The sequence below is a fragment of the Cupressus sempervirens genome, chromosome 3 (assembly GCF_028749045.1).
Source record: "Cupressus sempervirens isolate cs-2001-9-10 chromosome 3, ASM2874904v1, whole genome shotgun sequence".
NCBI classification, from domain to species: domain Eukaryota; kingdom Viridiplantae; phylum Streptophyta; class Pinopsida; order Cupressales; family Cupressaceae; genus Cupressus; species Cupressus sempervirens.
In genome coordinates, this window is record NC_143120.1 from 725,920,176 (window position 1) to 725,933,094 (window position 12,919).

At 35.8% G+C, this 12,919-nt stretch overlaps 1 protein-coding gene across 1 annotated transcript in view; it reads right to left on the reverse strand.

Moving 5' to 3' along the window:
* The window catches only part of LOC149568828 (RNA polymerase III subunit RPC82 family protein), a 315,995-nt gene that overhangs the window by 193,576 nt on the left and 109,500 nt on the right, over positions 1–12,919 (reverse strand). Inside the window, exons 6-7 of the mRNA XM_089821705.1 lie at positions 10,256–10,429; positions 9,567–9,677 (exon numbers count right to left, since the gene is read on the reverse strand). Coding sequence (XP_089677831.1) covers positions 9,567–9,677; positions 10,256–10,429 — 285 coding nt within the window. The remainder of the gene's footprint in view (positions 1–9,566; positions 9,678–10,255; positions 10,430–12,919) is intronic.

Sequence of the window (12,919 nt, forward strand, 5' to 3'; positions counted from 1 at the left end):
TCCACTCTCCTCTACAGATCTAATTCACCCACTCGTGATATTGTTGTGTGCTTTAGTGGATTCCTTTCCACATTAGGTTTCTACATAAGGGTAGGGACATCAGTTCCATCTTGGTGACACAAGCATTAAATGCTTCGGAGATTTTTTGGTGTCTAATCTACTACTGTTTGGACAACAATTTTGGCATCACAAAGGGAAACTACACAGGCCTAAGAGAGAACAGCTCGCACACCCAATCCTCTGTAGCCAACACACATCGCAAGGTTTTCAAACCATCTGCAACAACTCACACTTTGTCGTCCACCACCACAACCACTGATACTTCTCTTGCACACAGCACATATAATCACACATCGATCGGCATACAATCCCCATGATTTCGTACGAGCGTGATCTAATTTGGAGGATTCACGTCAACATCAGCTTGGCATCCATTCACAGTGGTTGAGTGAGCACATAGCATCCGACCTCAGCATCAAAGACAATGGATGAGCTCATTGGAGCCCAACACGACTTTCATTGGATCCAACTAACATTATTGATCTGCATCTCATGAGTAACAACTATCCACATTGGATGTGCAAGTTGTTCCCTAGTAGCTGACTTTCATTGATCGGATCAACCTCACACAGGTGACCTAGGATTGCCAATAGTAGTCCAAGCTCCCTACTCCTACAATGATTGTAGTTGGGAGATTCTCTACAAACATCATTGTGGAGTGATCCACATTAACCCCAACAACCTTCAAACCCCAATCTGACTTCACAACCACACGGGTTGTGCGAGATCCAATCCAAGTCACTAAATTCTACCATGGTCAACACACAGGAAAGCTTTGGATCACGAAGTTGGTCATTATCCAGATCGTGCAAACCATGTAGAGACTGTGGACATTCTCTGAGCAATCAAAAGTCACATCAGTGTCACCCTATCTTTCCTAGTACAAAGGGGACGTGCTTTATTTGCCTAGTCAGCTTTGCATCCAGTAAACAACAACTTTTGCCACACTTGGAGATTTTCTACCCTAAAATTGATGCCCCTCTGCACATCAAACAGGGCTAGGAAGTTGTTTTGCAGTGACAGCCATTTAGCTGTCAAATTTGGTCCCACGGATTGCTGACATCATCATTGGTTTAAATTTCCCAATCATCACTATTTGCATTTTCAGTTTGGCAATCCAACTTTTCATGGCAATAATTTGGTCATATGAACTTCAAATTCGGTGCAATTTTCTTTTATTTTCGCCTAAATTTCCTTAAGTTTCCAATGGTGCAGCTATTTTTTTATTTTGGTAGACAAATTATTCAGAATTTGCAGACTTTGACAACTATACTTATTGAATCTTTGATTTTGGACATTCAAAGGCTTTGTTCAAGCTCATGCAAACATATTTTTGGATGTCATTCCTTTTTAAGTGCATAATTTTTAGAGAGCAATCTCTATTTGCTATGATAGAATAGTATTATTTGGAAGAATAATTCACTTTCAGCATTATGTCTATTTAAGCCTATTGGGTACTTGTACTTTGTGGATCCTTTAGTGATCTAGTGTCCTAATTGTATTGAGTTTGATTGTATTGAGTTTGTTATTTCTTCATATTCTTTGTAATAATCAAAATCAGAAGTCCACTTTGGCCAATTGAGCAAGTGGTAATTGTACTCACACTACATGTAAAGTACCAAAATCATTTTTTCTAGGGGACGAGGGTTCTTTATTTCATTGCACTTTGGGAGGTACATTGTAACCATGTCCCTACATCCTGTTGTCATACAGTTAACTAGGGATAATTATGCATTATGGGTTAAAAGGCATCATCGCACATTATAGATGGCTTAATATCTTGCCTCATCTTTATGGACTCATACCTAGACATGTTTGGATAGTAAAAATTCTCATATTAGAGGTGTGCTTTGTAAGAGTCTCTCTTCCATTTATTATCATTGAGTTTACTGTAAGGTCGTGTATAATGATTCCCCTCTCCTAAGGTGGAATAGTATTTGGGAACATTTTATCGATCCATATATTCCTCCAATGCCAGCTAATATAGTTGTAGATTGTCTCGTTCCACTTGATGACGCAGATGATATTCCCTATGATGATGATACATTACAAGTCATCACAAAAATTGCACATCATGAAAGTCCTGATGATCCAAAGCCTCTAGTTGCAACTCCTATTTCTCCAGTTGTAATCACATTTGTTGTTGTTCTTGATGATGCTTGCATTCACATAGCCATGGATTCAAGTGATTCAGAGCAACGCAACATTTTTTGTCTTTTAGTTATAGCTCCTTGGGATGACTTCTTGACAAATACAGCAAGTTTTTTTGTGGAATCTTACATTAAGGATATGGGAGACATCACTGATGATATTCATCTTCTCTTTCTTGAAGATGATCCTTCTTCGGTTGTTGTGAGGGAACACTCTAACCCTCGTCTTTATTCTCCACTTAATCATTCTTTCAAGTTTGACATGATTGTGGATCCTTTGACACAACAGTTGGAGGTCTCTTTCCCTTCAAAGAATACATTTGCGTCTTTGGAGATTGGCATTCATGAGTCTCAAGCTTCACTTCAAATGTCACAATGCATGGTTCAAAGTGATCGATACTCATGCGTTGGAGATTCCTATTCAGTTCCCCGAGACATCATACATTTTGAGGGTTCTTCCTACTAATTGGGGAGGATTCTTTCATACCTATGGCAACATTTCTTCCTAAAGGGATGAACATCATTCAATTTTCTTGGTGCAACTTCTACATTGATCCAAGCGCATCTATCATGGGTGTACATTATACATTGAGGGGGGGCTTCTTTGCTTCTCTTTCTATTTCTTCTTTTGAGGAGGCATCCTTGTCTTTCGAGTTTGATCCACATTCCTACATGGACTCATTACCATTAGTTCCTTGTTTGTCATCTTCTTCTATTGGGCTTGATCCTAATTAGTTTGTGGTATCTTCATTAACCAAGGACATGGAGACACATCATTAGACTTCAAAGCCATCATATTTCATTTGGATTCCTCTTCCTTCTTCCTATCCACAATGGGAAGTTTTTTTGCATTTGTACCTATGTTAGCTTCTTCCTTATGGGCGAAATGTCGTTTGTAGGCACTGGACGACCTTTCTATCTTCAAGCACTCACTACCCTTGGAGGAAATTATTCATTATAGGGGGAATATCATTTCTTCTTCTTTCCTTCCTACAGAGTGATTGTCTATTGCATATGCATGATGCATGTCATAATTGGGGGGTTTTGATTACTCCATCCATGCATGCATCTTGCATTTCTTTCTCATCTCTCTTTTTGGGGAGGAGATTTTCCTATGAGGTTTTCCCTCTTTCTCCTCTTTATGAGAGATTGCATTGCATATCTTTTGCATTTACATTTTGTACATGGGTAACTAACATGACCTATTAGCTAGGACCAATCTTGCATTGTCTTCAAGCTTTTGTAAGCTTAAGTGTGTCCCCTAAGTTGCACTTGAGAGGGGGTATTGGTGTAATTAAGTATTTACTAATTACACTTTACTTAAGTTTACTTATGATAATGCATTTGCATGTTAGTTGTCATGTAGACACCTAGGAGTTTGCATTCTATTTGAGCACATGTAGTCTCACACCTCACTTTGTGTGATGTACACCTTTGCATTTATATCCTCTCATTGCTGCACATACTTTCATGCACAATGGAGGATAATCCACCTTTGGTGGACATGTGCTTAGTTGTTATGCTTACCACTTGCATGATTCTTAGTTATCATGCATTGCCTATATATTAAGGCACATCTATGATGTATTCATTTGAATATCTATTATCATTTGATCATCTTTGTGTCTCTTTTTTTCTATCTCTTAAGCTTCTAGATCTTGGCATTACACTCATTGCCTTAGGCAAATTCTTACACATACAAACTCCCAAAACACTACAAGTAATCACCAAGTTTTAATTAGTTATGCATTTATTCTGGTATCTTATAGCAGCAATCTCCAAAGTTCGCTTGTTACAAATGAGGGGGTAAACCCTTTTTATATGTTTCAAATTACAATGAACACACCAAATCAATCAATAACCCAAAATTTTGCCACGTCAACCCTAATTAGCATTTGTCCAAGATAAAATTCTCTATTATAAAGTAGTGGGTCCACATGGACCAATCAGCAGATGGGTCACCCATTACTAGGAATGTGGGTCAAATCGAACCATAATGAGATATTATTCCCACTCAGCATTAAATGCCCTTTTGCCCGAACTAGATCACACTTGATTCCTTTCCTTAAATGTGGGAAATCTTGACATTACTATTTGTAGCTTGTCCACAGACACATGGCATAGTCTTGTGCTTGAACTCCATAATAGTTGTATCCTTTTCACACCTAATAATATTCTTCTCCCATTTGGGCAATGACTCCTAAAATTGTACATAATGTTTGAGAATAAAATATTCTCCAAATCCTCTTTTGATAAGAGATTCATGCTAAAGAATTCTTTTAATATTTTTTTAGGCCATCTGTTATCATATATTCATCAATTGTCCTTTTTGCAAACAATGCTTCAACTACATTGAGGATTTCTTCCAAGGATTCCCGATCATCTTCCTTAGTTGAAAAGACTCCTCATTTGATTTCTCAAACAATTCTTTCCCTATAAATATCGCATCCTACCATTGGGAGAGATCATACACCACATACTCTCTTATTACTCCATAATTGTTTGTTTAGGAATCTCCATCAAAGCCTCTAAATGTGGGATAGTCTCATTCTAATAGATATGTGTATGCTTGATCCATGCATTATGTAACATAAAAGAACAATGTGGTTCCTTAATATGACATCAAACCAACCTTGGTTATATTGGAAGGAAGAAGACCCACTACGCTCAAGTAGGCTTAAGCATTGACTGAGTACAATGGTCCCACACTGTAATCAAAGCTGGTTATGCAAATTTTATTGAACGATGCAAGATTAAGGCTAGAAAGGAAGGAAAGATGGATCTCATAATGCACAAACTAACAAAAAAGAGACAAACCAATTTTGTAATCACAGCCCATAGAATGTAACTAACCTATAAATTCAGTTTGAAGTTGTTTTGGGTACACTATGCCAACGTGGTCAACTTGGTCACGAGACTAGGTTGACTGGGCCAACTTGTTCCCTGCACTTTTTGACAATTTTAGTTGTAGACTACAATCAAGGTCTTGAACTTCCCAGATTCAAATCCAAAATTAGTGCCACTTGTTCCTACACATTTAAAAGAGGGGAAATGTTGTGTACAAAGAGGTTTGCTTGAGTCAAACCTTGATTGAGGAATCAACCTTGAAATTGAACTGAAATATACATGACAGGACAGCTTGATGTAAAGTAAATGCTAGATCTGAAATGCAAATGCTTATACCTTCAAATATCTACTTCATGTCACAATGTCTATGAAGATGCTTGTAGTTGTTTTGAATGTGGTTGTAGGATCTTGAAACATAGACAAGAATCAAGGATACCAATGCATAAATCATATCAAATGCTCCTCAAATCTCGAATGCTGTTATGCTTGATGATTCTTGCCTTGAGAAGGAATCAATTCACATTGATATTGGTGTACTTAAACAAGGATCTTCTATCATGAATGAGATTTCTTCTTGGCCTTCAATGAGTGAAAGAAGCTTGCTTCAATAGGAAGATTGCCTTGAAAAGATGCCTTGGATGCTTGGCATCATGTGTGTGTGTGCTATTATGAATGCTTCACTGCCAATTTGAGAAATGCTAGCTTGTTGATATACCCCTCACAAGAATTTCGAAGCACAAAACTTGAAGAGAGCTGACAAGATTTTAGAATTCTTGCTTAACCGTTGAGACCAACTCCAAATTCAAATTTTGTGGCACACCTTAAGGAATACGCCAACCTATTCCTCCCCGAAAGTATGGAGATGTGGTTCAAAGTTTTTTAATGTAGAGAAAATACCAAAATGAAAAGACGAATCAGGGTTGGATCAAGCATAACGATCATAGGAGCTTGAGAACACTAAAATGGAACTTAACTGAGCATCTAAATGCAAGTGCTTACAATTTTGGTAGTACACATTACATTCTACCAAGGATAACTAAATTCCTTCCATACATAATGTCAAATCTTCAATAAACATATATGCAAATCATGAACATTCTTCACGCATCCTTTTCTACCTTGGATGATCTTATGCGTTTCTTCAATGCCATCTATTGACTCCTTTGGAAGAGTTACAGGGGGAACAAACTCATGATCATAGCAAGATTTATAAACACTTCAAATACCCACACATATCTTTATTCACTATTCAATTTCATGTATTTCTCATCTATCTTCTTCGATTGTAGCTTCAGTGCCTAGGTGAAATCATCAAATTCCTCCACCACTCGTGTCTTGGTGGCATGCCCTAACTTAATTGTCATCAAATCATACTCTTTTGCAGTAATCGTAGCTTGGGCCTTGACAACCTTTGGTACAGCTACATGCAACGTTCTAGATCCTTACTCATTGCTAGGGATCTTGGAAAAAAAAATTGCCTTGCCTTCCTCTGTTGATTTACTAAGTCGACCGAAAATTCCCATAAGTCTAGTGCAAGATCAATTTCTTCGTCTAGATCTTTTTGCATCCTTTCCTGCAACAATTTTGGAGTAGTCAAATGTTGGTCATACACTCATACTTATTCCTACTCAAGCATCGTCTCTTTGAGACACTCCACATTTGGGATGGGAATCTTTGTCTCTAATAACTCTTCATCTTATATTGTCTTGAGAGGTTCTCAAAATTGGATATTTGTTTCTTTAGGAGGTCCTTGTTCTTAACTTCATTGTTGGCTAGATTCCTAGAAACCATTCATACATTGCTTATCATTTACAAGTAGAGTTATTTGGCCTTGTCACCATCTTCTTTTGTCAGTTCCAATCCTTTTTGCAGTAAAAATATCAAATTCTTGTACACTTGAGGAGCTAATGTATGATGATGGTGCTATCTCTAGCCTCTCCCTTGTGTCAAGGCCTTTCACTTGGCTAATCTTGCCTTTTCTTTGGCCACTCATTTTAGGTGATGTTTTTCCCTTTTCCAAGTTCTTCCTTTGATCAAGTCGCTTGCTTCCTCTATGAATGGTACCAAGGTTAGGGTTTGAAACCTAAGTCTTCAAGTCACAATGCCTCCAAACGGATATGAAAATCTATGGTGTGATGTGGCTATAAACGTGTTTTAAATTACAATGTAGCTCCAATGGGATTCTGTGGTGAATTTCTCCTTAAGTGATCATGGGTTTCCATCCAAGTTAGGCAATATCTCCAAGGGTTTTCATCCTAGAAGATGATCCAAGAGAAATCTCTCCAAAACAAGAAAAACAAATAAACTGTCCATATATTACATCTTAGGCAAAGGATGGGGCCTCTTTATAAAGACGTTGGTGAGCCTTCACTCTCATTGTGGGATTAAAATTAACTTTTATTTGTCTTTCTCACAAATAACAACTTTATGTTATTATTGGATGTTGACATTATAATAAAGTTACTTTATTAATTTGAACACCCCTATTGTCCCAAAAATATTGTTTTCAATAAAATAATAATAACTTGACCCACAAGGTTCTCGTTTTATGTGTCCATGATTTAAAACTTCTCATTACAGTTCCAACAAGCTATAACAATAAGGTTCTCTTATTAGAAAATTTTCATTAAAATAGCAAACTAAGTGAATTTTATTAAATTATAGACAAATATTACACCCGACTTGTGAAAATCACAAAAGGCATTAGAATGGAAGTCTAACAGCACTCCAGTCATCCCAATGAATAAAGATGATGAACAATAGGTGCTTTACTAAAAACGGACACTCCTTCCAAGAATCTTGGAGCCCAAACCAAAAGCTGAAAATAACATCTGAAAATGTCATTTAACTCCTCTAAATCATTTGAGCTCTTTGGAAATATCCAAAAAACCATTTGAATCATGACACAAACATAGAATGCAGGCAACAACTACATTGCTAGAGGACACAAAAATGGGGGCATTACACATTGGCTCTTAGATAGTTAGCCATATTATATAAATGCAACTAAGGATAGCATTCATGGACCTTTAACTAATTTGGACCACATCTTACAGGTCTTCTGCAAACCAATTCTTTATAATGTGTTACCCTTTCCAATATGAATACGACAAAGAAGCTTGTATATAAAGTCTTGGATCGCTCCATATTATTGAATTGCTCATCCAAGTTGTCATATTATTATTTTTACCAATCCACAACCTTGAAACCATCTTTCACTTCAATTAAATACGAAATTGATGGCTCAAAAATGCAAGCCTATGGATACCCCATGCATTTTCTCAATAGCATCACAAGGTTTCTATACTTCTCCGTGAGATCCAACTAAACAAACTGCTTGGGCATTTTGGGATATTGAGCATTAGGCATCTACACCCACTTACGGTTGATGACTTTTAGCCATTTCTCAATTCCAGCATTATAAACCCCTTGGTGCCCTCTCTTTTGTTTTGTACACTATGGACTCTTAGTATTGCAAAACCCTTGGCTATTGCCTATGGAATGAGATTCATCGGCAGCTTACCATCTAGAGCCCGAATTACCCTCTACTCTGAGTTATAATGCTTTTTGTGTTCTACAATCATTTATGGAAACTGGATGGCAGGAAGGAAGCTCCATGAAAGGTCATTTGGATTCCATCCATCCTGGGTCTCCATTGTTTTGTGGATTGCATTAACTCTAGATTCCTCCATATTCTCATTTCTTCTGCCTTCTTTTGTAAACTACGGGAGTTTCCCACTATGTTCATGGAAATTGAGGCAATTTTGCACTAACGAAGGAAATGGTGAAAAGTCGGAACGTTCTGTAGAAATATCTCATTTTATAAATATTACTAACACTGTGATTAATGGAGACTAATTTCACCACAATGGAGCTTCACTGGCTGCATGCATGTCAGACTTTCTACATGCATGCCTGGTTCCAAGGTATGTTTCACATGCTTGTCTACTTCCAGCCTGCACTCATTCCTCAATCATTCCAATAGAGTTTCCCAATCAAAGGTTTACATCATCAGTTGTGTCCTGAGTCTCCGACAGCTAGTTTCTTATTGTGCTTTCTTGTATTTAATTCTTTGTGTACTTTCTGATGTGCCATATTCCTTGTTGAGGTTAAATCAATACCTACCCAAATTGGTTTCTTTCTAACAGCACGTATCAAATTAGTAATTATTAGCTCATTCATCATTAATAAAGCATTAAGAAAATGATCGCTCAATTTAAAAACATGACATTTAACGAGACCATTCAATTCAACGTTTTTTAGGGGTCCGGGTACTAATTTTAGAGAATTTTACAAACAATACATCTTCAGTAGATAGAGAAGACAAATGATGAATTATTCTAATCATCACTCTTATTAGTCAAAAGCTTTATCATATACAAGAACTTCAAAATGAAACATTCAGCATATGTTGAAACCATTAGTTCAAGATTTCCTTGTTTGCTCATTCTCATTAAACCACTTTGATATATAGCAAAGTTGAGAACTAAGGGATGAAGGTGACTGAACCTTGTGTCTAAGCCTACGAACAAATTCTTCATAGTTGACACGCCAATGGACTTCTTTCTCATTGGCCACAGTTGACATCCACGCATCTTCCTTTAGACATTCATACTTGCGCTGAAAAGAAAAAATTCCAACATGATCAATTATTACATGGCCTACAACTTTATTAAAGGCGAGATATAGAGAATTGATACAAAATAGCTGCACAAAAGAAAGAAAAGGGAATCTTCAAATGTTATTTGTAAGAAGGAACAAACTCCCAAGAGAAATTATCTTCATCACATAGAATAATATCCTTGCAAAGCAACCAGGCTAAAGAACAAATTTACAAAACAAAAGATGATTCAATGGCTGTATAAGTATCTGTATATTACTATTTTTATTTTGAAATAACTGTGATAATGTTTCACCAAATCAACCATTACAAGTGCACCTGTATCCTGATTCCTCATTTATTAAACCAAACATTTCCTCACAGAGATGGAACATAAAAATCTGGAAGAATATAATTGAAGATACTGTATTTTCTCAGATTGTAAAGTTATAAGTTTATAACTAATTTTGAAATTATAAGAAGCCAAAAATAATAAACAAATTAAAGAGGCCTGTCTCTTCTACACAACATATGTAAACTTGATATTTTTATTGACCAAATAGATAAAAATAATCCACCTTTTAATAACTTAACAAACCTTTTCACCAATTTTAGTGCTTTGAATGCTATCGTCATTTCCTTTGTCTATTGACATGTCATTGTCAACAGATGAAGGAAGAAGGAACCGTAGTCCTTCCAAGGGAGCTGCAGCAGCAATAATCCGGTGTTCCTCTGTCTCTTGTTCTGTATCTTTTACTGCTTTTCTACTACGCTGTTCATTAAAATTTTAAAAATGAGAAATCGTACTATTAACTCAAAGAAGTCTCCAAATATTCAATTTTTATATGGAATTTTATATAACAAAAGCAATCTGATTATCTTAGACAATGTTTACGAGAACATAAGTAAAATGAAGATATTGCATATTTTTAGACTGAAACAAATTTATAAAGTAGACATTGAAAGGTCAATACATGACTAGGAAAAACAGAAAACGTTAAAGTCTGAAGCTCAATGGCAGGAGCAATCAGTAGCTTATTAGATACCCTAGATTTGAATCCTAGCCAATCCATGGAAATTAAGATAAAAATCAGATCAAGCTGGAATGTAATGGAAAAAAGATTCTGCTAACCTACACTCAAAAGAAAAAAACACCTGTCAGAGCTGGTAACACAATCGTGGAGCACTCTAGTGGCTTATAGTGGATCCTATGTTTGACTCCCAGCTAGTCCACAGAAATTTGCCATGCAAATTTGAGTGAGATTGAACAATATCATAAATTTTTATAGGCATATATGGAAAACTATCACTCGGCAAAAACTTGCCCAGCCCAAAAAATAAACTCGGAAAAAATTCAGCCAAACTTAAAACTTGGGGAAAAACTCAAGAACTTCAAAAAAATAGCTTAGATTTAATTAGAAATACATTTTTTTTGCAAAATTTAATGTTAAGGTGCATCCAATGACAAAATTATTGAGAACACAAAATAAACATGCGGAGTTTAGATATATATAATGAAAGTGGGTACAAAATCGCATTCTCATGCAGAATGTTGATGACGGAAAGCAAAATACACAATAGTTTTTATAAAACTAGAAGTAAATACATCATTGCAGTTAGTTTCTATAAAACTAGAAGTAAATACATCATAGTAAATAGTTTCTATAAAACTAGAAATAAATACATCATAGCAAAAGAGTCCAAGAGTTTGAGCAATTTTGGCCTGTTGGAAAGTAATGTTTGTCTTAAGTGTGAGCAAATGGTTGAGCCAAGCCTATTAGGACTCAGGAATATAGAATTGAAACCAAGCGATTTTTGAGAAAATGAGTTAGAATCATTAGAAAATCCTTGTTCCAACTTCAAGTTGACCTCAAATAGCCAAGAAAGCTTGTGGGAGATAACACTGCTGAAGGCATGTTGAATCCTAAAATTTGGCTAAGCCAGAAATTTTTTGGAAACCACAAAATCTAGAATTCGCATTCAACTCCTATCAAGTTGAAACCTACCTCAAACATCCTGAAAATATTTATACAAATATAACTTATACTTCAAAGTTATACTTGTATAAATCCTCCTATCACTAAGCTGAAAAAAACTAAACTGTCCTACAAATAAGAAATGAGCTTCAAAAATGACATTTTTATTGGCTTTTAGACGTTGACAAAAATTCTGGTGGGAGTTTTTCTCAAAAACTTGTGAGTTCTTACTACAAACTCACAGATTTTTGGCAAGTTTTTTTTAAAACTCAGTTGCCTATTTTTGCGAGTCAGTGATTTTTTTAAAAATTGGTAATTATTCGGTGATTTTTCCATCTATGGTTGTAAGCATATATTTGGCACTAATACAATCACACAATTGATATTAGATCTTCCTCGACATCATAGAAACTGTTAAAGATAACTGATGGTCCCATGTTCATGTCAATTTAAATTCCACAATTTTACTAGCAAAGTCCATGATCAAGAACACAAGTTGGTGATGGAAACTCAAAAATTTCTTGTTGCAACATTTTTTGAAAGGGATTGTAGGATGCACCATAGAAATCCTCTCTGACAAGGTCTTGAACTTGATCAATCAACGTGCAAAGCACTATAATATCCACACAACAAAGACTTCCAGCACTTCAATTATTACATAGAAACCAAAAAAAAAAATTTTAAAAACTAATCAGCATCACCAAAATATTAAATAAATATGCTTCTTATTCATCATGAAGATTTAAACTTACTTTTAGAAAGTCAAAAAAGTTATCCAGAATGTTAGGATTCTTAGGTACTGAGAGGGGCGGGGGGAATGGTGTTAGAAATAGGGAATACTAAGAGGGGGGGGGGGGGGGGGGGTGAGTAAATCAATATTCCATCACTTTTTGCCCAACTTTGGATTTCAGCAATTTTACATATACTTGCATAAATTAACGAACTAAGAAGTAAAGTGCATAGCACAAAGAAACTCATGATAGCATACTTTGTTAACTAGGGAAACCCTGGCCAGGGGAAAACCACACTAGGGATGATATCCACAAAATGATGCACTAATAAAAATACACCGTTAAGATTGTTGACCCTATTAGGAATCTATTACATACATTTAGTACATTTGTCCTTAATTACAATCCATATAAGAGATATAGATATTGTACCAAAACTTATTAATTCCATAACTTTAAATCATATTGATCTGATTATAGATCGTACTAATCTATTCTTGCATTAAATCCCTTCTTAAGTCATCACATAATTGTCTTATCTTCTTAATAGATATC